Genomic DNA, 25,330 nt, shown 5'->3' on the forward strand with positions numbered 1-25,330 from the left:
TTGGGTGTTTTTTGCTTCTTTGTATTTCAAATCTTTGACTTGATTCTTGTGATCCTCTAGTCTGCTGTTGGAACTCTGTATAATATCCTTTATTTCAGTCAGTATATGCTTAATTTCTGATTGGTCCTTTTCATATCCTTGAGGGTCTCACCAAATTTCTTGGAGGTTTCTAGAAGATTCTTGAGTAACTTTATAACTGTGGTTTTGAACTCTATATCCAGTATTTTGTTTTCATCCATTTCTTTCATTTGTGACATGTTTCTTTGTCTCAGCATTTTGGCTGCTTCCCTGCATTTGTTTCTATGTACTGAGCAGCTGCTAAGTCTCCTTGAGTTGATAGAGTGGCCTTGTGTGGTAGGTGTTCTATAGGGCCCAGTGGCTCAGCCTCCCCAATCAACTGAGGTGGACACTCTTGGTGCACCCCTTTGTTGGCTATTTGCACAGTCTTGTTGTAGTTAAGCCTTGATTGTTGCTGGTATCACTGGGAGGAATTGACCTCCAGGCCAATTGGCTGTGAGAATCAGCTGTGTCTACAGTGGGAGAACTTCTGTGCTGGAGACACCCTTCTGGGGCAAGACTTGCTTCAGTGGGGCTTTGGTGCTCACTGAGTCTGCCCCCTGAGTGTGTCCCTTATGGATCTGAGGAGTTGTAATCTGGATGGTCCCACTCTGACCACTGGGTACACTGGCTCTTGGATCTCTAAGGAGGTGCTAATTTAGCCTCTGCCCGAGGCTACCCAGCAGGAGACATCTGCAGATTCCTCCTCTTTTTATGGGGTTAGGAAGTGCCCAGATGAGGCCCAGCTATGAAGCAAGGCAGGCGGGCCTTGGATCTTCTTTTGGAAGCTCTGGAGCTCTCTGACCCAGCTGCAGTTTGATGGGTGTTATGCGGAGAAAGGACAGGCCATTCATATGCAAAAACCGATGCACACAGCTTGGGTGGGGTTGTAAATTCGGTGGGGTGGGACCTCAGGGAATCACCAGGGCAGAGCAAACAGCAATGGCTGCCAGTCAGCCCTGCACTGGAGAGGTCCCCGGGTCTCTGCTTCATGAGCCCCCATGCAGGAACAATGATCGCTGTGAGCACCTCTGAGAGAAAGCTGCCCTCGCATTCCTGTCCCCATGCCAGACAGTCCAGTTTCTCCCCATATGTGTCTGGGTCCCCCAGAGTCCACCTGGAACTGGAGTTCAGAGCAAGCGGGAGCTTGTATCTCCCTCCCAATTAAAAGAGCAGCACATCCAGGTGCCAGCACTTTCCACACCTCTGCACCTCTTACCGGTCTCAATGAGCTTTCTTCACCTCTCTAGTTGTGGAACTTCCACTCAGCCAGCTTTCCCGCAGTTCTGGGTGGTAGTTGTTCTGCCTTTTAGTTGTAATTTTGATGTGGTTGTGAGAGGCAGCAAGTATAGGTATTTACCTATGCCACCATCTTGGTTCTCTCTTTCCTTTGTCAGTTTCTAAAACAGTTATGAAATCATCTATGACGGTTGTTCAGGAAGTGTACAAACAGTATAAATAATATTGTAAAGTCAGTAAAGCAATGTTGATTTTTTTTAAAAAGCAAAAGAAAAAAAGACACTTTCTTGAGATTCTTCTTTTCCTGACTTCTCAATTTTAGGCTAATTCCTGAAACTAGTGGCAGTAGATATAGTGGGGAAGAAAACCCAAGAAGCAGAGAATAAGGATACCTGGTTTCTTATCACAACTCTAATATTTAACTTCTTATATTTAGGAAGTAATCAACAGCTGGAACTCCATTTCCTCAAGTTTAAAATATGAATCAGTCATTGGGTAAGCATCTATTAGACACTTGCAGGCACAGTACTATAGGTGCTATAATTATAAATAATACCAGCTAACATACATTGAGCATACTATATTTGCCAATCATTTTGCTAGGGGCATTATCTCTAACCCAACCAAACCCTGGGAGTTAAAATAGTCTTATCCCTATTTTATAGTTAAGGAAATTGAGGCTTAGATTTTCCTTATGGTGAACAAACCAAAGTCTCCTCAGAGGAATTCACTGTCTAGGAGGGTAGGTGAAGGCATAATGAAATCATTGTGGTATTGTGAATGTCTCTACACATACCCATATATCTAAAATACCTAGTTCAATTTTGTGGTAGAAAAGCAAATGAGATTTGGTGTGAAAGGTGTCTTAAAGAAACCTGATGTTATTGAAAGAGCATAATTTTATGTTGTATGAAAATTGTTAGGAGTGTCCATTTCAACAGCCATTGATTGAGCTAATTCAAGAAGATCTTATATTCTGAGGACTGTCTTGTTTTGCACTAGGTAGAGTATTAATAGACCCTTGCCTCTTTACAGCACCCCGTCTTCTTTCTTCTGAGACCTAGACCTGGTCACAATTCTAAAACCCATATATTTCTTCAACCTCACCAGAATCAATCATCCATTGATTGTACTACCTTTTTAAAATTTTTTAAAATTTATTTCAATTACAGTTTACATTCGATATTATTTTGTTTTAGTTTTAGGTGGACAGTATAGTTAGTGGTAGACAATCATATACTTTAAAAAATTTTCCTGCTGATATTTCCAGTAGCTAACTGGCACTGTACATACTTATTACAATGTCATTGACTATATTTCCTATGCTGTATGTTATTTTTAAATATCCACAGTAATCTTGAGAAAGAACAATATTGGAGGACTCACATTACCTAATATCAAACTATAGTACAATGCCATAGTAATCAAAACAGCATAGTGCTGCCAAAAAGAAAACAAAAAAACAAACAAACAAACAAACAACAACAACAAAAACACAGACATATATGTCAATGGAACAGAGTAGAGCCCAAAAATAAACTCACATCTATGTGGTCAATTAATATATGAAAAAAGAAGCAAGGACATACAGTGGGGTAAAGTGTAGAGAGTTCCTGGGAAGGCACATGGACATTTCTTTCATTATTGTCAGCTGAATCCAGTGGTGTTGGCAGAGCCATGTCCTGGAAACACACCTTGCCAGAGGCAGGAGTGTTGTCAGCCTGACCTTCAACCCAGGCGCCAGCGGGTGGGTTTCGTTATCTAAATCCAGCCAAGCACCAGGAATGAATAGGACTCGGGCCCACCCAAGAATGCACATAATCTCCTTTGTCTTGACCTTTAGTAAAACTTCCTGGTTTTTGCTGTATAAAATAAATGCACTGTATTGGTTCTGGGTCACTGTCTCTCCATCAGAGGACAGCTGTCCCACCTGGCCCCAGCTTTTTCCTTCTATCTCTGTGTCTATCTCTTTCTTTCATTTTCTCAATCCCCAGAAGACCCTACTCAGGAACCGGACCACTCTCTAGCAGCGCTGGACATGGAAAAGAGAAAAATATTTACAGTAAAGACAGTCTACTCACTAAATATTTGGGGGAAGATTGGATAGACATGCAAAAAATAAAAGTAGATAACCTTTTACATCATATGTAAGAATAAACTCAAAATGGATTAAAGACTTAAATGTAAGACTAGATACCATAAAAACCCTAGAAGAAAAATTTCAGATATTTCTCTTAATAATATTTTTTCTGATAAATCTCCTCTGGAAAGGGAAACAAAAGAAAAACAAATGGGACTATATCAAACTAAAAAGTTTTTGCACAACAAAGAAAATCATCAAAATGAAAGGCAAACCATGAATGGGGGAAGATATTCACCAATGATGCATCTGAGAAGGTGTTAATATCCAAAATAAAGCACTTGTACAGCTCAACACCAAAAAACAATCTAATTTAAAAAGAAATGGGCAAAAGATCGACTACCATTTTTTACTGCCTCTGATCCACTGCCTGTGCTCAGTTCCCTCTTTAGGAAACCTAAATTCCATGGTCTATCATTATAATTACTTTGTTTCCATATACCTTTGAATCCCTTGCCCCTTTCTTCCTTTATCATTCTCACCTAGCAGAACTCAACCCTAGTTAAATCCAACCCTTTGCTAATGTGCATCTGTACCCACATGGCTGAAGAAGCTAAAGGAAACCTCGCAATGTTTATAACTGATGTTCCTTTAAATTCAGTACCCTCAAGTGGACCCTTGGAGTTTTCTTGAAGTCCTACTGAATTTCTCTAGGTTTTTTTTTTTTCCTAAATTGCTCAGGTCCAGGTCAGCATATTGCTAAATCCATTGGAGTGTTCTTATACCTCATCCTACTTGGCTTATCAATAATTTAGCACAGTTTATCACTCTTTTTGCCTAGTTCCCCCTTCTATGTTGCTTCTCTCTCTACCACAGGGGCTACTCCTTCTCTGGTACCTCCTGCCATTCTCGTAACATTGCCATTCTCGTAACATTGAACTGCCACAGTGCTCAATTCTAGAATGTCTTCTTTTCCCTTTGACCACATTCACTTCCTTGGTGATGTCATCTAGTTTTGTAGGTTTATTTACATAGCAGTGGTGGCAAAGATAGTGCTCACCAAATAGTCCTGTTCTGTTCTATTTTACATGCTATTGGGTTGCCCAATATATGTAATTCTTGTTAAGAGGAACATAAACACAGTCAGGGGCAATTAAGAACAAGTACTAGCATCTGAGGGTATAAGGAGGGGTTGGATTTTGAGAGGAAGGGACAGAGCATTGCATCATGGGAATGACACCAATAACGTGGCCTGGTTAAACAGGGGTTGGAGTGAACCCAGACAAACCAAGTTAGGGCAGAGACGTCCCCAGAGCCTGGTCCTGTCATGTTCCCTGGAAGCTTCTCCTTTTATGCCTCTCCCCCTCACTGTAACTAAAGACTCCTGGGGGAACTGCCAGAGCTGGCATTACAGGAAATTGTTTGTGGCCTGTGAGGTTTCTCTGGTTACTTTCCTCAGTGACAGAGGACAGTGATGATTTCCTGTCTGTTAGCTGCATGCTAGAGATCAGGAAACTTTTGATTCATGACAGACAGATTTTATGGGACACCCAAAAGCCAGTGTTTGGAAGTTGGCCAAAGTTCCAAACAGATACCACTTCAACTTTGGCAATGCCTGTTGAGTCCTCTTTGTTTCAAGTGGATGACTGTTATCATTTAGTAACATAGTGTTTTTTCTTCTTACTAATGATATATGCTCATTGACGACTATTTGGAAAGTACAGAAATATTTGGAAAAGCAAATACAAATTATCCATTATCTGAATAAATGTAGTACTCAGCATTAGACAAAATGACAACATAAGTAAAGATTAAATTGAATGCTACTCTTTCTGTTCTCTTTTCTCTGCGAGCCTCCATTTTCCTACTCTTACAGTACCTCTTGATCTCACCCTTATGAAAACTTGCCTATCCTATATACCATAAAATGGAGGGAAAACTGCAAAGTGTACAATAGCACTTATCATGTCACATATCAAAGGCATATAAAAGTTGTTTTTCAAGTTCTCTGTTATCAGGAAGATGTTTGGAATCTAAAATAGCAATATTTTAGCTCTGCCATCACTACTTTATTACTGAGGTATTGTGGAAATAAAGTGCTGTGGGAATATCTAAAGATATAAGAGACCATCTGAGAAATTCATAGTTCTCCTTGGAAATTAGGAAAAGGCTCACAATAAAGAGGCAAGTGTGAGGCTGACTCATAAATATTCCCTTCTTTTTAATAAAATAAACAGCCAACATTAAATAAAAAGTTAGATGTTACTAAATCCATCCCAGCGATAAGTTCTTATTACAGGCAATAGTTAGAATTTATGTTTTGCTTTTTTTCAAAGTTCCTAGGGTCAGAATGGCAGTTTCTTCATTTTTGAGTTTTCACATTAAGTGTCTGCTAGACAAAGAACTTAGAAAACACTAAGTTATAAGGGCTAAGGTCAAGACCTTGAAGTTACATCTTGGTTCAAATTCCAGCTCTATTCATGTGCTCATCAAACATTCCTTATGTGCAATCCACTGTTTTGGACATTGGGGATGCAATGTTGGACAAAATAGATAAGGTCCCTACTAACACAGAGCTTACATTCTAGTGGGGGCAGACAGAATGTTTAATGTGAGAAAGATAAGTGATATGATTGCAAGTAACTGGGGACTACCTTAGGTTGAGTGGTCAGGATTGAACTGAGACCAGCATGATGAAAAGAGGCCAGCAATAAAAAAAACATCTAAGGAAGAACATTCCAGGCAGAAGTAACCACTAAGGCAAAGGCCCTGAGGCAGAAACAGGCTTAAGTTTTTAAAGAGAATGAATACCAGTGAATTGAAGCGGAGTAAGCCAGGGTTGGAGATGGTCAGCACATGTCAGGAGCATGCAGGGGGTCTTATAGAAATTCAGCTAATAACAATAATAATGATAATAATAATAATAACAACAACAACATATTAACACAGAAGAAAAAAGGAAGTTATAGAATTTGAAGGGTACTGTACAATATCACCTGAGGAGTTTGGATCTGACTAACTGGGCATAGGGTGTCATTGTAAAATTTGAATTGTGTGTTAAAAGTGGAGCCTGAGGAGAAGAATTCTGAGAGCAGAAGACAGAGTGCCCATTTTTATCTATCATTGCATTTCTAGCACTTGATTTTTTAAAAATTCTCTCTTACAGCTACTGTTTTCTCAATAATTGAAAATACATAAGTCCAGTGAGGCACCAGGCTATGTCAGGGTTTATTTCGAGCCACATGTAAAGAAATTCTCTTGTATTTTGTGACTAGAATTTCTACCAAAGAGGGGGTATCTGAGCCACAAACCAGCTACCAAACTAGCTATTGAGTGAGGTATAAACCTGACTTAAAAGGGTGCGGACTTAAGATGACTTTTTATTTCATGTGACTCATGACACCATCAAATAAATTTACTTGGTTAGGAGAAGTATGGCCAAGGTTTAAGTTCCTTGGGGCAACATTGATTCTTGTTTTACATGGTTTACTAACTTTCTTTTTTTTTTAATAGGGAGAGAAGAAATCCTATGGAAAGGCATGTGGAGGCCAAGACTGCAGTTGGGGCTGTAAATGCTTTCCTGAGAAAGGAGTGAGAGTAAGTTGCTTCTTTCATTGTTGAAAGACAGTCACAGAAGCTGTTATCTGAAGTGTGTGTGTTTTCTTTAGAATTAAACTGCTTAGAATTTCCTCTTATGACCCTGTGGAACAAGTAAAGCGATGATGACCAGCTGGAAGAAGCTTTGCTAACTAATGATAGGCAGAATTAAATTGGTCAAAGTCTCTGAGGGACCAGAAAGAGGTTTCCTTTATTGACTCAATGCCAAGGTTTCCTCAAGATTTCATCTGGAGTATTTGCAAAAGTCAGTTAGGTTGTACAGAACCGGATTATGATATGTTTGTAGATATGTGTAAATTGTTATAGCTCATTTATATCCATGTGGTTCTTTCTTATCACTCCGGGGACTAAGTGGTCCAATTGTTATCTACAGAGTAGGATTATGACTCATCCAATATCCAGAATGCACGGTAGCCATAAAGTCCAAAAATATAGGTAAGTATAGAAAAAGAGTGACTTATAGATATTATATTAAAACAGAATATGTTTAAAATATTATGTAATATATTCAATGTAGTGTCCCCTATTTTAGCAATGCACAGTTCAAATTGATGTGCAAATTCAATAAACACAGTGCATTGATGCAGCATTTCCATCAATACTTGTATATACATATGTGATTATTTGTATTTCTGATTTTTACAGAATAAATCTGCATCCATAGTGTAACTCAGGAAAGTATTCAAGGGGAGGTTCAATATGTAAAATAAATAAATAAATAAATGTTTCCAGAATTTATGCCTACACTATAGAATTCAGATCTTTCAACTTTCAAACTTTCAGCCTTATATTTTCACTTTCATAACACTCAACAAGCCTAAGAGCTTACTCAGTCAAAGGGAGGTAACACAAACAGGTCAACAAAACCCTCAAAAACAGCCAAATGGGGAACAGAGTGACCATTCCACCTTCTCTTTAATCATCTTCCATTTGCAGCAAAGTGAAATGTCAAACTGTGCCAGAATTTGGAGAAGAAAGTAAAAAAGCCATCTTGTCATAAAAAATAACCAGACCCATTTTACATTAAAGTCATAGACCTAGAAAATCATAAAATATCAGAAAAGGAAGGTAACTTAGTGAGCTTCTCAACTTATCCACTGATTGTACAGAGACTCTGAAAAGGAAAATGACTTTCTGGGGTCATACAGCAAATTGATTACAAATTTGGACTATTTGTAATCCTGGGTCCTTTGATTTCTCCCCTATTTACTTTATCCACTACTGCCTTCCAGGTAAGTTATGTTCACTGTAGCCACCAAGATCCATGCCCTTGTCTCTGCTCTACAACCAGGAAATACTTTAGAAAAAATAATTCTAGCCTGGCAGGTGTGGCTCAGTGGCTGAGCATCCAACCATGAAGCAAGAGGTCCCTGGTTCAATTCCCAATTATGGCACATGCCCAGATTGCAGGGATGCAGGGTCGATCCCCAGTAGGGTGCATGCAGGAGGCAGCCAATAGATTTTTCTCTCTCATCGATGTTTCTATATCTCTTCTTCTCCCTTCCTTTCTCTCTGAAATCAATAGAAACATATTGGGGGGGGGGGAGAAAACATCTTTCTATAATTTAAAAATAGAAAAGAAAAAATAATTCTGCAATAAATATTGAATACATTCTTTTTTCTTTTTTATTAAATGTATTGGAGTGACATTGTTTAATAGATTATATAGGTTTCAAGTGTACATTTCTATGATACATGATCTGTATAAGGAAGGGCAATAGTAGGTTTACAGTTATGACTACATGAAACAGTTTATTCTTGTATTACTTATTTGTATTACAATTGTAAACTTTTGCCAGTCCTTGAATATTGCATTGTGTCCCCACCACCCAAAGTCAAATCATCTTCCACAGCAAGCAATGAAGACAACACAAAAGTCTCCCTTGATGCTTTCTCGGTCCCACTATTGTCTTTCTGGGCTTTTTCTGTGCATAATCAGAGATATGTACAAATATGCATTTAAAAGTTTCATTTTCTGTTTTTCCTCAAAATATAATCATATGTGTACCTTCTGTGCCTTTGTGTGTGTTTTTGTTATTGTTGCTTTCCACTTAATATGTCCTTAAAATCTTCTTCTCTACCCCTTAGATTATTCCAGCCATTCCCCTTTTGATGAGCACTTAGGTTGTTATAAAGTTTTTGCTATTTTAAAAAAATGGTAGTGCTACAGTGGAAGTCCTTGAACAGGCCACCTTGTATGCATCTCAAGCATAGATACTAAGGATCAGAATTACCATATATAAGTGCAATAAGCATTTAAATTTTCAAAGCTAATGCTCATTTACCCCACCAAGTAGCTATTATAATTTACACTCAAATCAGCATTGTAGAAGAGTGCCCATGTTTCTATACCCTTGCCAGCACTTGATATTTTTGCTAATGTGGGCTAAAATCATCCCAATTCACAGACTACATGTGAGGTTAAGCATCTTTTCACATATTCATTGCACTTTTGTATTTCTTCTGTGAATTTCCTGAACTTATCCTCTGTCCACTTTACTAAGGGGTGATTCTTATTGACTTACGTTAATTCTGAAAGATATGGCAAATAAAAATGGCCCGAGTGGAAACACATGAGATTTGAAGTAATAGGGCATTTCCTGATTGATTGTGGGGGCAGGAAGTAGTTGGTCAGACCCCACAGCCAGGAAAATAAGAAGCAGCTCTGGACTGTTTGTTGGGTTCAGGAGCCTTTAAAAGAAAATGTTAATATATCGCTAAATGGAGGTTAGTCCTACACTAAGTAAACATGCCTATAATGACCTCATGGTTTAACTCCTGGCTGAGATTTTGGTCTTTGAAGATGGAAGTCAATGGATTTCCTCTGCAAGGAGCCCTTGTTTGGGTTCCAAACATCTGGATCCCAAGACTGGCTTCTCCTTTGAAAACATGAGTGGTTGAAGGAGCGTGGCATGGAGAAAATAAAATATCACCACACATTTTTTTTCAATATTTAAAAGACTCAGAGTCCACACAGTTAAACATGTTTTCCAAAAGCTTATTTGTGAAGTCTGAAGTTTCTGGGTCAAGGTTATTGAACCAGACCAAACTGTATTTCATGAGTCAAGTGCAGGGATGTCCTATTTCCCAAGTACATCAGGAAGCCAGTGCTCATGGGGCAGATCCTGTGAACACAGATGCTTGAAGCCACCCACAACACTAGGTCTTTTTTGTCATCCTCCCTACACTCTTACATTCTCAGGGCCAAGCAGGATTGTTTTAACTGGCCCAAGCACTGTTGACCCTGCAGGGCAGCCCCTCAGAACCCCTTTTGTGCAGATGTCAGAAAGATTTGAGACTGTTTTCCTTAGGTGAGAAGAAAGCCCCATTTGGATTTCAAGCTGTTCCTCTTGAGCTCTGAGAGCTGGGAGGGGAACTGAATGTTGGGTCATCCCTGCTATATACTACAGCTTTTGGCAGGCCTGCCTCCTGCCTTGGAGAAACATCAAGCACATAGCTTGCTGGGCAGTGTGTACTTTTCTTTTGCCAAAGTCCTTTTGAACTGACTATGACATTTACACAACACCTAGCACTCCTGAACACCTGCAATCCAATCTTTTTTGGCTTAAGCTATCTTGAACTGATTTCTCAAAGCTATGCTTTACCTGTAAAAGCCCTTTCCTAGTGCTGGTACACTGCTTTGTACTTTCCAAAGCATCTTCTCCTCCCAAGTTCTGTATTATTATCTGTATGCTACAAATAATCTGATAAGTGATTTGCCCAAGATCACTAGCCTGTTAACAACTCAACCTTATTAACATACATTAGGAAAATGTCAACTTTAAAAAAATGGCATACCTGGTAATGTTAGGTTGACATTTCTATCCCTTCCTTTTTTCCCTACTGGATTTGAAAGCATTATGTTCCATCAGTGCATGTTTGTCTGAGTTGGGAGCAGGCAGGAATGTTTGGTTCTGAGCTTACTATTCCTTAATACTATTTTAGATTTTCCCTATTTTAACAGTGTTCTGGTGTTAATATATAGCATGGTGAACTCTTAATTATCCATGCCATGTAAAGGACCATTATTATAGATAATACCAAACCACAAGGAATGTTTGGATTGTCCCTTAGATAAGGACCATTTACCCCTGATTTATAGCTTGGGAAAGTATGTACTAGCTAGAAAGTTTATAAGACAAGACTAAGTTTAATGTGAAAGAGTCTAAGTTTCTTAATTCTTTATCTCTTACCTGTATTTTTCCACTTCCTTGTCACAAAATGTATTTCTCATGAATTCCAGAGCCCAGGTGCATTAAACAATAGGCCTTCACAGTGTTCTCAAAACTGCCTGGTACTGGCACAAGAACAGACATATACTGGTAGACCAATGGAAGAGAATAGAGAACCCAGAAATTGACCCAAACCACTATGCTCAATTAATATTTGACAAAGGAGGCAAGAGCATACAATGTAATCAAGACAATCTCTTCAATAAATGGTGTTGGGAAAATTGGACAGATACATGCAAAAAAAATGAAACTAGACCACCAACTTACACCATACACACGCACACAAAAAACCTTAAGATGGATAAAGGACTTAAATGTAAGATGGGAAATGATAAAAATCTTAGAGGAATCCATAGGCAGCAAAATATCAGACATATGCCAAAGCAATATCTTCACCGATACAGCTCCTAGGGCAATGGAAACTAAAGAGAAAATAAACAAATGGGACTACATCAAAATAAAAAGCTTCTACACAGCAAAAGAAACCATCAACAAAACAAGAAAGCCCACTGCATGGGAGGACATATTTGCCAATGTTATCTCCAATAAGGGTTTAATCTCCAACATTTACAGGGAACTCACACAACTTAACAAAAGGAAGATAAACAACCCAATCAAAAAATGGGTAACATGTCCTAACCGGTTTGGCTTGTGGATAGACCGTCAGCCTGCGGACTCAAGGGTCCCAGGTTCAATTCCAGACAAGGGCATGTACCTTGGTTGCAGGCACATCCCCAGTAGGGTGTGTGCAGGAAGCAGCTGATCGATGTTTCTCTCTCATCGATGTTTCTAACTCTCTATCTACAAAACAACAAGAAAGCCCACTACATGGGAGAACATATTTGCCAACATTATATCTGATAAGGGCCTAATCTCCAAAATTTATAGGGAACTCATACAACTTAACAAAAGGAAGATAAACAATCCAATCAAAAAATGGGCAAAGGACCTAAATAGACACCTTTTAAAAGAGGACATTCAGAAAGCCAAGAGACATATGAAAACATGCTCAAAGTCACTAATCATTCGAGAGATGCAAATCAAAACAACAATGAGGTACCATCTCACACCTGTCAGACTGGCTATCATCAACAAATCAACAAACGACAAGTGCTGGAGAGGATGTGGAGAAAAAGGAACACTTGTGCACTGCTGGTGGGAATGCAGACTGGTGCAGCCACTATGGAAGACAGTATGGAGTTTCCTCAAAAAACTGGAAATGGAACTCCCATTTGACCCTGTGATCCCACTTCTAGGAATATATCCCAACAAACTAGAAACACCAATCAGAAAGGATATATGCACCCCTATGTTCATAGCAGCACAATTTGCAATAGCTAAGATCTAGAAACAGCCTAAGTGCCCATCAGCAGATGAGTGGATTAAAAAACTGTGGTATATCTACACAATGGAATACTATGCTACTGTAAAAAGAAAGGAACTCCTTTTGCAACAGCATGGATGGACCTGGAGAGCATTGTGCTAGGCCAGGTGGGTCAGTTGGAGAGGGATCTGTATCACGTGATCTCACTCATTTGTGGAATATAATGAGCAACATAAACTGATGAACGAAAACAGATTCAGAGACAGAGAAGCATCGATCAGACTATCAAACCTCAGAGAGAAAGGGAAGAGATCAACCAAAGGACTTGTATGCATGCATATAAGCATAACCAATGGACACAGACACTGGGGGGGTGAGGGCATGAGCCAGAGGGGAGTGCAAATGGGGGGATAAGGACACATATGTAATACCTTAATCAATAAAGAAAAAAGACAAAAAATAAATAAAAAGACAACACTAGGCCTTCAATTTACTCTCTTCCTGCAAACCGCTGGCATTCCCTGAGTCAACTGACTGCTGCCATGGCTACCAAAAGGCTTTTCCATTTCTTTCTGAATTAAGCAATTCCTGTGTACATCTTTTCATCCTCCCTCTGTATCCCCAAACACCTGTCCTGCCAAACCACTACCACACACACCAATGTCCTTATCCTCTACTGCTTCAAAGTGAAAGACTGTATTGTACACTAGTGGCCTGGTGCATGAAATTTGTCCACTTGGGGGGTCACCCTGACTGGCCTGTGCCCTGTCACAGTGTGGGAGCCCCACAAGCCATCGCCCCAAAGAGGTAGGTCCCACCCACCCATCCGGGGCTTCTCGATGGATTGCCCCAAAGAGGTAGGCTGGAGCCGGGGGCCTGCCTCCATGCTGTGTGGAGCCACAGGACCCCTAGGCCTCACGCATGGAGCCAAGGGACCTCCCCAGGCCTCACCACACAGAGGCCTCCACCTGCCCCCCCTGGGCCAGGCCACACAGAGACCTCTGGACCCCCCGGCAGAGGTGCACGGAGGACTCCACTGGGCCTTAGGCCTTTTGGTGATGGATTGTGATGGTGTGATGCAAGTCCCCGCCCACCCATGCCTGCTGCACATTCAGCCTGCTGTTTGGTTATTACACATGAGGGCGTCCTGACCATTTGCATATTACCCTTTTATTAGTATAGATGACCTCTTTGGGTGGCCAGGCCTTGCTCCAGCTGCCTGCACAAAGCTTTTCCCCTTTATTGCCTTCTCACTCTTCAGCCCTCTATGAGCTGACCTCATTGCTAACACTGGTCACCATTAACTTGCTTGTTGCCAAATGTAATAGAAATTTTTCATTTGTATATTCCTTGACTTCTCTGCAGCAAGAGAGACCTCCTTATTTCCTGATTCTATCTGTTCCTGAAATCAATGTTAAAAGAGAAAGTTTTTTATTATCTTTGACTCACAATTATTCATAAACTAGAATATGTGTGCTGTTGGGGTCCCTCGGCCTGGTCTGTGGGCATTGGGCTGAAACCAGCTCTCCGACATCCCCTAAGGGGGTCCCAGATTGAGAGAGGGCAAAGGCCAGGCCGAGGGACCCCACCAGTGCACGATTGGGGCCAGGGAGGGACCACAAAAGGGCTCCAGGGTGTGTCCAGTCCATCTGGCCCAGTCCCTATCGACCAGACCCCAGCAGCAAGCTAACCTACCTGTTGGAGCATCTGCCCCCTGGTGGTCAGCACGCATCATAGTGACACATTGAAAGGACAAAAAAAAAGTTGGACACTTAGCATATTAAGCTTTTATTAGGATGTTCTCATCTTGGAGGAAGAACAAATTGCTGGGAGTAAAACAAAAACATTTTGCCCACTTCCTTGCATGGGTAGGCATAGAATAAGAAGCAATCAGACAAAAGTGGAAGTCAGGTTCAAAAACTGAGAGAAGTTAGGCAGAGCAGATTCATAAAGTAATCTGTTGGAACCAGTGTGTGGGAGAGACATAGGACTTTTACAGATAACAGGGTCTAAAGAAATATAGGAAAATAGATGCCATGCTCTTTGCCTTCTTTTGGCAGAAAGGAATCCTTCCTAGATAGGAGACTCTCATTTACTTCACAGTGACCTAGGAGCTAATTTAGGATGTGGAGAGGACAACTGGAACCACAACCATCCAAATTAGCTTTTTGGTTGCTCAGTCCTTCATGAAACAGTTTGCAGTGCTGGATTTCTTAATTATGGGTGTCATAATGCTATTCTCTCTTAGTTGTTTTTCTACTTTGATGGGACTTCTCAGGGTTCTGGCCTCATCCCACTTCTCACTGTAGGTCTCTTGCAGTGGGGTTTCATACATTCCAGGGATTTAAGCTACCACACATACAATGACAAATATTAAATCTTTATCTCTAACCTAGACCTTTCTCCTTAGCTTCCAGTCAGGATTGTAAATTTCTTTCTGGACATCTCTGCTTGGATTTTCACTGGCACCATAAACATGTCTCATACAGAATTCAACCATCAACCCCCACCAGATGTGTTCCTTACCACATTCTACTTATCTCTTCCCCATCTTAGCAAATGGAATCACCATGCATGCCATTGGTCAAGCCAGAAACCTGGGAGTCATTCTTGTCTTCTCTTTCCTTTTCCCGCAATCATCTATAACTCATCAAATTCTGTCCTTTCATTTTCATAAATAGAGCTCAAATCCATCCACTTTATTCCATACTTATTGCTCCAATCCAGGCCTGTATAATTTCTTGCATGAACTACCATAATAGCCTCGAGACTGGTCCCGTAACCTCCAGTCTCACTCTTTCCCATCCACTTGCCACCTCGCTATAATAATCTTGCTAAAACACAAATATAATCATGAAACTCTTGCTTAAAATCCTTCAATGGCTTCCCATAAATCTCATGATAAAATCTTAACTCTAGTGCACTTATAAAGTCCTCCGTGGCCTGGCCCTTTACCACCTCTCCAACATTATCTGTCATCACTAAGATACTCCTCCTTCAGAAAACAAAACAAAACCATACACATGAAGTGAACTATTTACAGTTCACCAAATCTGCTATGTTGTCTTAATATGTTCCAGGTTTTACACCTGCTACCCCCTTTCCATGTACTCTTCATCACTCACTTTACCCTTTCTCTTCTGACTTGCTTCTATTTACCCATTCTTTAAAACTGAACACAGATTTCATCTCCTCATGAAGCTTTCCACTACCTGCAAGGCTCAGGTTATCTATACTTTTTCTTATTTCTCTAATGCTAAACTACAGCAGTCTAATGACTTGTTTGTGCTCCACAACCTTAAGAACTAAAGGGCAGAAACTAGGTATTCTTAGATGCCGAAACACTAAGCACTACAAACTGTTTCATGAAGGACTGAGGAACCAAAAAGCTAATTTGGATGGTTGTAGTTCCAGTCATACTCTCCACATCCTGGATTAGCTGTTAGGTCGCTGTGGAGCAAATGTGAGTCTACTGTCTAGGGAGGATTCCTTTCTGCCAAAAGAAGTCAAAGAGCCATGGCAGCTATTTTCTTATATTTCTTTGGACCCTGTTAGCTGTAAAGGCTGTAGCTCTTTCCCACACTCTGGTTCCAACAGATTACTTTGTGAATCTGCTCTGCCTAACTTCCCTGAGTTTATGAATCTGACTTCCTCTTTTGTCTGGTTGCTTCTTACTCTGTGCCTACCCATGGAGGGAGTTGGCAAAAATGTTTTTTGTTTGACTTCCAGCAATTTGTTCTTCCTCCAAGATGAGAACATTTATGAATACTTGTGAGTCAAAGATAAACACAAAATTTTCTTTTGACATTAATTTCACCTTTCTCTCCACCAAACCTTTGTTTAAAACCTTTTAACCTTATGCAACGTTAATGGTCTTGAGTTTTTCTTATTCCTCTTCCTTGTGAGGAGAGAAGAATAGTGTTTGTGCATGGAAATAGCCATTGGGTGGCAGTAGGGGAGGGAGGTAAAAAATCAAGGGTTCCTGTGTGTTTAAATATAGTTATTTAATTTGTCAAGAATTGATGATAATGTTAAAACTTAGTGTCTCAACACTGACTCAAGATGCAATTGTAGCCCAACAGATGTTCATGGTTATCTTAATCCCTTCTTTGATAATAATGGGACAGTTTGGGATTTGGAGGATATGTTATCTGTGCTGGTGAGGGAGGCTTCAGTTATAGAGGAGCCAAGCATCTGGGGAAGGAGATAAATACATAGGTATAGAGTCAAGAATACTTCTTTAGATATCCGGAAACATAAGTGCCATATCTGACCTCTGACAACTGGATGACATTGGCCTGGTTCTTCCTCTTCTCAGGGTGTCAATTTGCCCATTAGTAAAATGTGGGGTTTGGGCTGGATGATCTTGAAGAACACACCAGTTCTTATTATTTAAATCAGACTCCATGTTACTGCATCGTGACAGTTCCTTACCCCTAGAGTGTCTTATCATGCTTTTTTGTTTCATTGATATGTGGAAGGCAATGTTTGACAGTATTCTACCCTCTGGAGTGGTGTCTTGGCAGCTGCCTCAGATGTAAATTGTTTGCTATGGCTTTTTTACTGCTGACACTGGAAGTTCCTAATAGCTAAAGTCCTAACAGGTCCTGCAATCCTTCAGGAATGTGGAGTGCTCTTTGTCCTTGGTTATGGCTGGTGTGATTTGAAAAGAATCATAAGGATATCTTCTCATCGTCCATACAGCCAAAATATCTTCCCTGCCTAGGAATTATTCTCTCTACAGTTCTAGAGACCCATTATTTAGGTTTAGCATTGTCTTACCCTTGCATTGAATGAATAATTTGCATGTGCCTCTCTGGTGAGAAGAGGCAGGTTCACTCTGCATACCTGGGGGGAAATTGTGTGCATAGATCCTTAGGGAAATCTGTTTTCTTTGTATTGGTCCTGCTTATCTATATGTCAGAGACATTAGCTATCAAGATATGGGTCACCAAACATCTTGCATGCCAATGTGCGATATATCCTTTCCTCTCCTTGTTTTCTCCAGCTATTTACTCCTTCCTCTCCTTATTTTCTCTTTCCTCCCGTGTCTAACTTCCTCCTTTCTCCTTCCAGGCTTTCTTCCCTCTTGCTCAAGCACTTCTAGCTCTCCATCCCTCATTTCCATTTCCCCATCAGTGCCTCCTCACCCAGTTTCTCTCCTTTGCTTACAGTTGACTAGACTTGTAACCTGTGTCACTAATCCCTTTTTTTGCCATTTGTCAGCAGGTATGAAACCACAGCAGCAGGATATTGGAAATAATTGCTGTGCTGTACTTTATAGAAGCAGCCCACTTATCCAAAGATTCTAAATATCAGAACCTGGATCAGTGGTCTCCAAAATGGCATGCTCAAATTTTTTTTAACTAAAAAGTGTGTTCAAATAGAAGTTGTAATATGTGCTACCATATGAGTCAATCTATATGGATAACAAAAGAAAATATTACAACTTCTATTTCCATTTAAATTGATAAAATATAGAAATAAATTAAAATTTGGATTAAATTATTTAACTTATGTAAAGTAGTTCAAATAGTGTAGTACACTAAGCACTATGTAAAAATTATTATTATTACTAATTAATTATTACTAATTACTATTATTAAGCCTTTAAAATATGTAATATATATTGCCACTCACATCCTCTTCACTGGGTCTGTTTTTGGCCTTCCTGTTACATATGATTTGTAAGATATTCTGAGGAAAAAGTGGGAGCCCACAAAATAGAAGGGGTGACCATGAGGCCTTCAACTTTTTTCTGTATGTGTACCAGAGATGTTGCTATTTCCCTTCATCCCAGTTAAGTAGACTCATCTATAGTAATAATAGCCTAGGTCAGTGGTCGGCAAACTGTGGCTCGCGAGCCACATGCGGCTCTTTTGCCCCTTGAGTGTGGCTCTTTCCCCAAAAACTTCTGCGCATGGGTCACAAAGTTTCAATCGCACTGTACATGCGCACCCGCACGTGGTATTTTGTGGAAGAGCCACATTCAAGGGGACAAAGAGCCACATGTGGCTCGTGAGCCACAGTTTGCAGACCACTGGCCTAGGTGGTCATCACATCCTCATGTATCATGCCTTAACGTCGCCACAAAATGGCCATCACAAGATGGCCGTCACAAGATGGCCATGTGCACAGTGGAGGCAGGGCCCAGCGAAGAAGGCAGGTCTTGGCAGGGGAGGGTAGTAAGCCGGCAGTCGGACATCCCCCAAGGGATCCCAGTTTGGAGAGGGTGCAGGCCGGGCTGAGGGACCCCCCCTTCCGTGCATGAATTTCATGCACCGGGCCTCTAGTATATTATATTATCTAACTGCATTAACCCTCACCAAATGGACAAGTGACTTAAGAAGATTCATGCAAATAAACCATGTATTGAAGATAATACTGATAATGTAAGTATATGGAAACGTCAGTGCTCACACTTCTCCTACTCCTTTAGTTTTTCATTGGCTTCATTATGAAGCAAAACCCACAACAATCCAATTATACCTGACAAGAAGTTGGCAAAAAGGGAATGCAAAAATAGTCAACTAGACTGTATGAGATATGGATTTACAACCATTCTAACTATGAAATATCTTGCCTTACGTGTATATTATGCCTTGAAATACTAGCTAATAATATAATAAAGCCATCATAATTAACAAGGAAAGTGTGTTCAATCAGAAATATTTGGAGACCACTGGCCTAGACCATATTTAAGTAGATGGGGATTCCTAAACAGAGGCAAAACAACATTGAAGAAGAGAAAAATATTTCTACTGGGGACGTGTGCTGGGGGGCGGAAGCAGGCAGGGAGAGGTCAATGGCAGGGGGAAGGAGAGATATGTAAAACTTTCAACAATAAAGAATTTAAAAAAATAAAGCATAGCTATTCTAAAAAATAAAATAAAATAAATATTTATAAACTTCTGCTCTTTCCCTATAGAACAGTCATGCCACCAACTTGGGAGTTTCACCTTGACAACTTTATATAAAATCAAGCAATGGTGATTTCAGAAGCTGGGATAAGTGAGACAGCAAAGAAATTTAAAAACCATAAAATCACAAGCTTGGGAGGTTGGATCCAAGCCCCAAGCAGCATATCCTATATAATAAGGAGCTAATATGCTAATTAGACCTAACAGCAGAACAACTGTCCGGATAACCTTCCGGACAAAGCCAGGGCTGTGAGGGCCAGCTGAGGCTGTGAGGGGCTGCAAGGGCTGGCCTGCAAGGGCCGAGCCCCTTGCACGGATTTCCTACGTTGGGCCTCTAGTATGGTTTATAAAAGGCTTTCCCAGCATGCTTGTGAATGCCCTTTCCCTTGCTTTAAATATGAAAATACTTAGAAGACTCAATTCCAGTGAGTTTAAGACACTTTCCCAAGGTCCCATGTAGGTCTCATAGCTGAGATTTGAACCAAATATTCCATTCTCCTACTCATTGTTCTTTATACCATGTGGAATGGGCTTTAAATCCCATTATCATAATCAGCTAAACTCATTGAGGTTGGATTGTTGTGAATGGAGCAATACTTGTAGTGAATAAAATCTGCTAAGAAGATGTGGGCCAGATATCAACAAATTAATCATCCTATCCCTGCCCCAGTGAGAAGTACTAATAACTTAAGGTGTATTTGTAACATCTGTTTATATCCTTGTTAAAATGTTTTCCTAATATCAGTGCCTTTTAAGAGTTAAAGAAATTAAATCCATGCATATGGAAAGGCCAGTTTTCATCTGTGATTTAAGTTTTGTTAGAAGTCATATCAGTCTTTTACAGTTCTGATTCGTGTCTGTTCCTCTATGTGGGCCACTCACTGTATGAACTATACTGCAATGGAGTTAAGAATGTGTGTACATGAATTTACCAAGTGTATGTCAGGAAAGTAATTTGGTGTCCATTCTGAGAAGACTTCTATTAATGCAAGTCTTCCAAGAATGTTTAATAAAATTAATTGCATGGTGTTTCTCTTAAGCTATAATATGAGTCAGTGGGGAAAAATGTGCATTGCTTTGCAGAAATTTGCTTCACTGTCATCTTTTCAAAAAAGCTTTTATTTTAACAAGTGAGGCACATTTTAATAAAATAAAAGCTTTTATTTTAACAATTTAACAATTGTTAAAAGGTTTTATTTTAACAATTATTTAATGATCACCTTTACTCTTAGAGATACAGGTCCTAGACTATGCTCTATATTTTATTTTTCTTACTGTGTTGTGTGACTTTCAAGCCCACTAGACAAACATTTAAAAAAGCATTCTGACCCTGGCATGTGTGGCTCAGTGGTAGAGCATCAGCCGGTGCACCAAAGGGTCTCAGGTTTGATTCCTGGTCAAGGGCACAAACCTGGGTTGCAAGTTTGATCCCCGGTCCTGGTTTTGGGTACACGCAGGAAGCAACCAATCAATGTGTCTCTCCTACATCAATGTTTCTCTCCTCTCTCTCTCTCCCACCCCCTCGTTTTTCCACTATCTCTAAAAATCAATAGAAAAATATCCTCGGGTGAGGATTAACAACAACAAAAAGCATTCTGGGGGCTACATATTGGTGCAGGCACTGTGGGGAATTCAAACGTTATAAGCACTAGATACTAGACCTCTATTTATGAAGACCACACACACACACACACACACACACACACACACACACAGAGCAGTGTGCTATACAGCACTGCATCTGGACTGAATGTCTGAGTGGTAAAGAACAAGTCCTCAAAAGGAGAGACTGGTATGGACTAGAGTGATTAAGAAACTCTCTTTAAAAATATTATGGCAAAATTGTTTCTTAAGAACATTAACTTGGTGGGGGTTGAGCAGAGTGGATAGGAGTAATAGACATGACAGGCAAATAGAACACTCCTTATTTTTAGAGCTTGCTATGTCCAAAATTTCCTAGCACAACAAAATGGAAAGTTTGCATTTTCTGCTGCTCAGCTCATATCTTTTTTTAAATGATTCTTTCCGATCTTGAGCACATACACAGACACACATCCACATATCCACATTTACCTAATATAGTGATTTGATGATCAGGGCTTGTCTTCATTTTAGACGGATGTGTCAGCTTTCTATTTTTTAATTAACTGCAAGATTGTGCTAGTTCTTTTCCTTCACATTCCTGTAGCTCCTTGGAAACCACTATCTTCTTTGGGTAGTCCCTACTGATCCCAACTGAGGAAAATTCAACACAAACCCAAGTGGAATCAGCAGCATTGAGGTGACCCTGTCTTGATTACAGAGAGAACTGTGAGATGCTTCTGTCTATGTGATGTTAAAAGCTCCTGTAGATACTATAGTGCCCAGTGAGAAGACGAAGTCAATGGGTTCTGAACGAGCATGTTTCCTACTGGACACATTTTGTTTTGGAAGTTATGAGTGAAAAGGAAGGTTTGGGAAATTATGAAAGAAGGAAGACATTGTTTCACATAAGACAGATTTTTAAATGTGGTCAGTGGAGAAATCTAGAGTACCTTAGAATTGTGCCCTTACCCTGAATTACACACTGTGACCATAGCAGACTCTTACTGTGCATTTGGATTTGCTGTGACAGCTTTTACACTTTGCATCCTCAGCTTTACAAGCTTAGTTTTACATTTAATTTTTGAAAAAAAAAGAAAAATGCTCATTTCTTTAGACCCCCAGGGATATATATTTGGTTATCATCCATATCAAAGAAACCGTGGTGTTTGTCCCTGTACATGTCTTTGCTAGTTCAAGTAATTGTAGTGACTTGGCATTCCACTGTTTTAGTTGGGTTCCTGCTTGGAGCTGACACCAGTCAGTGATTTCTGCCCCCTTCACATGTTGCTGGGGGAATGCCAATAAAGCTATGTGCAAAGAAGAGAGCTGTGGAGAAACATGCTGTGGGGCCCAGAATGGAATGAGGGGTAACCAGGGTTCAGGAGCCAGGTTTCCCCAGAGAGAGACAAAAAGAAAGCAAACAAAAGGAAGAGACAGGTCTGAACAGGCTCCCTAGACAGGGCCCCTTTGCTATAAGAACAGAGCCTTAAACTTCACAAAGCTCTGGGAGGGAAGGGCGCCAGGGGTTAAACATAGCCTTTGCAAATTAGTTGAAGAATTATTAACTGAGCATACATAGAGAGAAAAGCCACACATGTCCATTTAGAGCAACATTTATTATTCTTAAAATTCATTCAGCCACTCCATAAACTCAGAAATATACCTAAACCTATATATCCAAACAGATACTAATATTGATCCCCACAAACCCCAAAGGTGCCCACCCTTACACAGATAGAACATAGAGATTCATAGAGGCTCACCAGCATAAAAACACCTGGAGTTTCATGATGCCTAACATAGGCTGGGTTTTGAGGCATGGTTTTCAGTTTAGTCTCCTGAAAAATTCATTATTGGAAGTGGGGGTCCATGGCTCCAAATGATTGGTGCCAGAGTAAGAAAAAGTTCTTACCTTCCAACTCTAGTCCAAACCCAGCTTGAGCTATGAGAGCAGGATAGAAGCCTGTCTCCACCTTCCCTCATGAAATGAGGAGCCTGGTTTGAAGTCGTCCAAGGTCCCTAGGGAAAACCAAACAGTGGAGTGTCACAGAGCCCCCACAGTCCCTATCCCCTCTTTTCCCCCAGGCTCATTTATAGCCTACTGGCGAACTGCCCCCAGGCCCATAGTTTGACCAGCCCCCACAGGTCCTCCATCAGTCCCAGATTCCTCAGGGGAACTTAATCCATCCCAGGGGCGGTCATGTCACCTCAGGGGCTCTTCACCTCATCCTCAGTAACCACAAGCTCAGTGACTACTCCCACGCCAACCAGCCCCAAAGCACCTGGCTGGTGGGATTCTCAGAGTGGCCCTCTCAGGGTCACTTCCCAAGGCTGCCACTGAGAGAAGAGGACCCTTCCTGGCCAGGCAGGAGATGGTGGCTCCAGCATGGGTGACAGAATTTCTTCTGCAGCCCAAGGGGGAGATGGCCACCTTTCATGGAGTGGCTCAGGGCAGTCATGAACCACTGATCCGCCACCCTTTCATATTCATGGCCCAGACCAGAGTGGTCACTGGCCCTTAGTGATGGGAGAAAGCAGTTGGGAGGAAGCAAACACAACACAAAAACAAACACAGCCTGGGAACTTAGGACCACCTTCCAAACTGGAAGTCCTCAAATGTCTTTTGCTCCACCCCCAAATGAGTGTTTACTTAGGGAAAAAGTGAGGGTATTAGACTCCAGGATGACAGAGCCAGAAGACACCTCAGGGATCATCCAGTTCTACCATTTCATCTTGGGAGTCCAGAGTGAGCTATAGATGTAACTCTATGAAGTTTTGTTTTTTTAACCCCCTTTCTGGATTATAAAGGCCGTGTGTGTGTGTGTGTGTGTGTGTGTGTGTGTGTGTGTGAGAGAGAGAGAGAGAGAGAGAGAGAGAGAGAGAGAAGAAAGAGATGATAGATGATAGAGATATATACTAGTATGAGCCCCTTGAGTGTGGAACTAATGTTTAGCTTATCTTGGTCTTCCCTTGTATACAGTTTTATATACAAGTCCATATAATATAAAGAAAATAGTTTGCTACAAACAAGAGTAGTTGATGAGAGCATAAGACTAGAGCAGGATCTTAGAGGAGCAATAGGTCTAGAAGAGCTTGATTAGGGGTAGGGGGTGGTGACTAGAGGCTCATGGGAATAGGTATCCAGAAAGGAGTCCTAGCCATTTTCACTCCTCTATTCATAAATGAAGGGACTATCAAAGGTAGGGAGTAGCAGTAATCACCCATTAATCATTCCGATTCCTCCTTTCCCAGGTATGGGAGAGAAGTGGGACTGTGGCCAAACATTAGCATCAACAGAGCTTATCTGTTAGGTTTGACAGAGTGAGCAACATAAATTCACTTTACTCACAGTACTGGTTGAACTTCATTTTTAGTCATCTTGAACTTTGAGCAACTTTGTACACAAAACGGTTTCTACCACCAACTTTACGAATTTGCAAGTGGCATTTATATTAGCCTGAAAATTTAGTCCCTTAGGGATAGCCATTAGAAAAAGCAAACAACTTAAGTCTTATTAGAAAACTTGTGAACATTCAAAACATCCATTGTCACTGATCATTCTAATAACATAATGAGGTAGGATTTTCAATGAAAATGAGGTAATAACCATCCAGGCTATTTGAACCAATTTTTTTCCATTAAAAATAGAATGTCTAGTATTTGTAATATTCATGCCACTAAGTACTGCCAACTGGGGCATTAAATGATGGCTAGATTTTCCTTTCTCTTCTTCACCACCTACTCCAAACAAAATGTCTTCAGCTTGGACCCAGACTAAGAAATGTTATTAAATAAAAATCCCTGAGCATCCAAAACCTACACTCCTGCTTACTTGCATTGCAGCCCATATGCAATAAGCAACATACGTTGCAGATAGGTCAGCCTATCAGTAAATTGCCAGATGGGACCTGCCCAAGTGCAGAGAACAATTTCCATCTGGCTAACATAAATAACCAAATAATATTTTAAATGCACAAAACCCAAATAATTGAGTTCAAAAGGAATTATATTAATACAACTTTATTTTAAATTCAGCATTTATTTCATCAGTAAATCAGATGGGACCTGCCCAAGTGCAGAGAACAATTTCCATCTGGCTAACATAAATAACCAAATAATATTTTAAATGCACAAAAAAAAAATAATTGAGTTCAAAAGGAATTATATTAATACAACTTTATTTTAAATTCAGCATTTATTTTCTTTTTTTTTTTTTTTTTTTTTAAATTTATTTTTTTTTTCTTTAAATTTTTAAAAAGAGTTTTAAATTTTTCTC

General features: G+C 40.2%; 1 protein-coding gene across 1 annotated transcript in view; it reads left to right on the forward strand.

Annotated features, from left to right (window-relative positions):
• Positions 1–25,330, forward strand: part of COL4A6 (collagen, type IV, alpha 6) — a 383,431-nt gene that overhangs the window by 146,749 nt on the left and 211,352 nt on the right. Inside the window, exon 3 of the mRNA XM_014538830.1 lies at positions 6,890–6,973. Within this exon, the coding sequence (XP_014394316.1) occupies positions 6,890–6,973 (84 nt within the window). The remainder of the gene's footprint in view (positions 1–6,889; positions 6,974–25,330) is intronic.

This window comes from Myotis brandtii, unplaced genomic scaffold (assembly GCF_000412655.1).
Source record: "Myotis brandtii unplaced genomic scaffold, ASM41265v1 scaffold199, whole genome shotgun sequence".
NCBI classification, from domain to species: Eukaryota; Metazoa; Chordata; class Mammalia; order Chiroptera; family Vespertilionidae; genus Myotis; species Myotis brandtii.